This window comes from Bison bison, unplaced genomic scaffold (genome assembly GCF_000754665.1).
Source record: "Bison bison bison isolate TAMUID 2011002044 unplaced genomic scaffold, Bison_UMD1.0 scf7180017864535, whole genome shotgun sequence".
Classification (NCBI taxonomy): Eukaryota; Metazoa; Chordata; class Mammalia; order Artiodactyla; family Bovidae; genus Bison; species Bison bison.
This window is the reverse complement of record NW_011495084.1, coordinates 13,370,520-13,373,513: the sequence shown is the minus strand read 5'-3', so window position 1 is coordinate 13,373,513 and position 2,994 is coordinate 13,370,520. Positions and strand designations below refer to the sequence as shown.

At 39.7% G+C, this 2,994-nt stretch overlaps 1 protein-coding gene across 1 annotated transcript in view; it reads right to left on the bottom strand.

The window, feature by feature from the left end:
* Positions 1-143: 143 nt before the first annotated feature.
* LOC104982647 (multidrug resistance-associated protein 4-like) overlaps positions 144-2,994 on the bottom strand; it is a 41,770-nt gene continuing 38,919 nt past the window's right edge. The window contains exon 6 of the mRNA XM_010832082.1: positions 144-575. Within this exon, the coding sequence (XP_010830384.1) occupies positions 555-575 (21 nt within the window). The 3' untranslated portion in view covers positions 144-554. The remainder of the gene's footprint in view (positions 576-2,994) is intronic.

Here is a 2,994-nt window from a genome sequence, read left to right as displayed (position 1 = left end):
TATTTTAACCAGAGGTCTTTGAGTGGAAAATGGATAGTAGTTCTGTTAAAGGAAGTGGTGATACAAAACGGCATCATCACACAGTCTTCAAGAATCCCTAATATAATTAGAAAGTAATATGTAATTCTGGGAACAGTAAAAAAAAATCTGTGAGAACTTTGTCTCAAATCTTAGAAAATGAGTTTGGCTCCAGAATCTCTCAAGACACAAAACCAGCTCTTATTGGTGGCCTGCACCTCTGATTTAGATAAAAAAGAAAATAGTATTACATATAAATAAACATAACAAATCCTTTTCCAAGAATTTGAACTCACTGAGTGAAGTTGGAGAAAAAATTGTAGATTAATATTTGTAATATGTAAATATCTGTTGCTGGTGTAAAAAAAGTATAATATAATTTATGCAGTGCAGAAACCTATTGGAAAAATGCCTTTGGAGTAGACATGAACTCATGGTAGAATCACAGAGTCAACTCAAAAATTGTGAAGGCTGAGGGTTGTCCACTTGTCATTCATAATATTCATAACCACATGGTCACTGTGAGTGATATCTGGTTATTTCCTTTCAGAGTGCACCTGAGGGGGGAAAAAAGACAAAAACCACATATTTATGAGTTTTAAACTCCTTCTCCTAAGGCAACACATTCTTAGGTCCACTGCTTCACATGAAGCAAATCTTATCACTACTAGAGGCACAATAGGAAAAACCAGGGGTGTATTTATTCAATGGAGGAAGTAGCCCCATTAAAACCTTCATTGGGGCGGACTTAATGCCAAACAATCCATAGATACACTTGAGTTCTGATCATACTGATTCACAGATAGCTTTATCACGAGTAAATTGATAAGTAAAATCATTTTACTAACTCAAAGCCTGGAGAGAAATTAAAAACAAGGTGACAAAGAGGCTGGGAAATCTATTAATACTCTCTGCCCAAGGGTTTCTCATTTTCACGCATAAAATGAGCACAACAAATTTGGATGTTAGTATCAGGCTGTATTCCCTGTATTTTATAAACTCTTATTGACAAGCATTGAAAATAAGGAGTACAAAATGGAGAAAGCATAATACTACGTTCTTGCCTGGAGAATCCCACGGACAAAGGAGCCTGGTGGGCTACAGTCCATGGGGTCACAAAGAGTCGGACACGACTGAGAGACTAATACACACACACATGTAGTCATTAAAAAGAATGAGATAACCATATGCATTGATATAATCTGAGATACAACACTGAGTGAAAAAAGAAAGAATAGCTATCATTTATGCTTAGAAACAGGAATTTTCTTCCTGATACACAGAACATCTCAACAGAACAGTCAACAGTGGTGCTGGGGCTCCACCTTGGGGGGGAGCTGTGTGATGACAGGAGTGGAGAGTAATTTATCTTTAGTTCACAAATTTTAAAAAAGTATTTTTAAAAAGTTTTTAAATTTTGTAGCATTAGATAAGCCATGTGTTTTAAAATATATTATCATAAATACATTTTAATTGTTTAGAGCAGTGGTCCCCAACCTTTTTGGCACCAGGGTCCCAGTTTCTGGAAGACACTTTTTCCACAGACAGGGCAAGAAAGAGGAGATTCAGGTGTAAAGTGAGCAATGGGGGCAGCAGCTGAAGTTTGCTGCTTTGCACACCACTCACCTCCTGCTGTGTGGCCCAGTCCCTAACAGCCCACAGACCATAACAGTCTAGCCCAGGAGTTGGGGACCCCTGATTTAGAGTCTCTAAAACTACTTAAAATATGGGTGTATTTTTTATTACTGGAAGGCAAGTCTTCTGTCTACACCCTTTTAAAAATTGATCTGACTTTTATACTGTAAGACACTTTATATTTCAATGCCCTTAAGCATCTGCTCTCTCATCTGATCCCTGTAATGAGTGTTAAGAAGCCGGCAGGGCTGTAATCCCTGCTCCACACACAGCTGAGGACCTGAGGCTTAGAGATCTTGGAGGACACAAGGCCATGTGGATGCTAAGTGCCTCTTCCATCTATTCAAATGGGTCCAGGCTCCCAGAGCTTGGATATGAGGATTTTATAACTTCTGGGCTCTATTAGGTGATTTCATGAATAGACAAAATGACATCTCTGTTGCACACTGGGAACAAAGAAATTTCAAAAAACTTCAACCTGGCCTGCTTCATCACAGAACAGAGTAGATGACAGGCATTCATTCTTTGAGCTGAACTGTGTCCCCTACAATTTTACATGTTGAAGTCCTAAACACCACCGTAGCTCAGAATGTGACTGTTTGGAGACAGTATCTTTAAAGAGGCAATAAAACTAAAATGAAGTCATACAGGTGGGTCCTAATCTAACAGACTGGAGTTCTTATAAGAAGAGGAAATCAGGACACAGGCAAACAGAGGGAAGTCCATGTGAGACACTGAGAGAAGACGGCATCTCCAAGCCAAGGAGAGAGACCCGAGAGGAAACCAACCCTACTGACGTCTTGACCTCAGACTTCCAGCCACAGGGCTGTGAGGAAATACGTTTCTGTTGTTTGAGTCACCTGCTCTGTGGTCTTTGTATGGCAGCCCTAGCAGACTAATGCCCCCTTCAGCTTTATGAATCCAAAAGGTATTTTTTCTACTATTTCATGGATCAGGGTCAATCAGACAGTGATCAGTTCACTTGAACTATTTGTTCAAGAAAATGTGATGTGGAAGCACCTTCTCCCAGATGTTGGGTTTTTCTCTCAGAAGAGTGAATTCTGTTCTATTAGAGTGAAAACCTTGTGACTTAGGCTAATCAACCCATTGTTACAGCTCTGAACAAGGCATTGATATCTGATGCTTGCAAATTCAAAAAACTGATAGTCTGACAGCTTATCCTCCTAAGAGGATGTAAAGTATGCAGAAGTAATATCAAAATGGGATGAGAATCAAGAACTGCATTTCTTTCTGTGGAGGTGACCTGAGCCAGTGGCAGGACTGAAATCTAAGAGTGAGGTTCGTTCACCCTGTGAACTTGAGTGACCACCTCCACCTTGG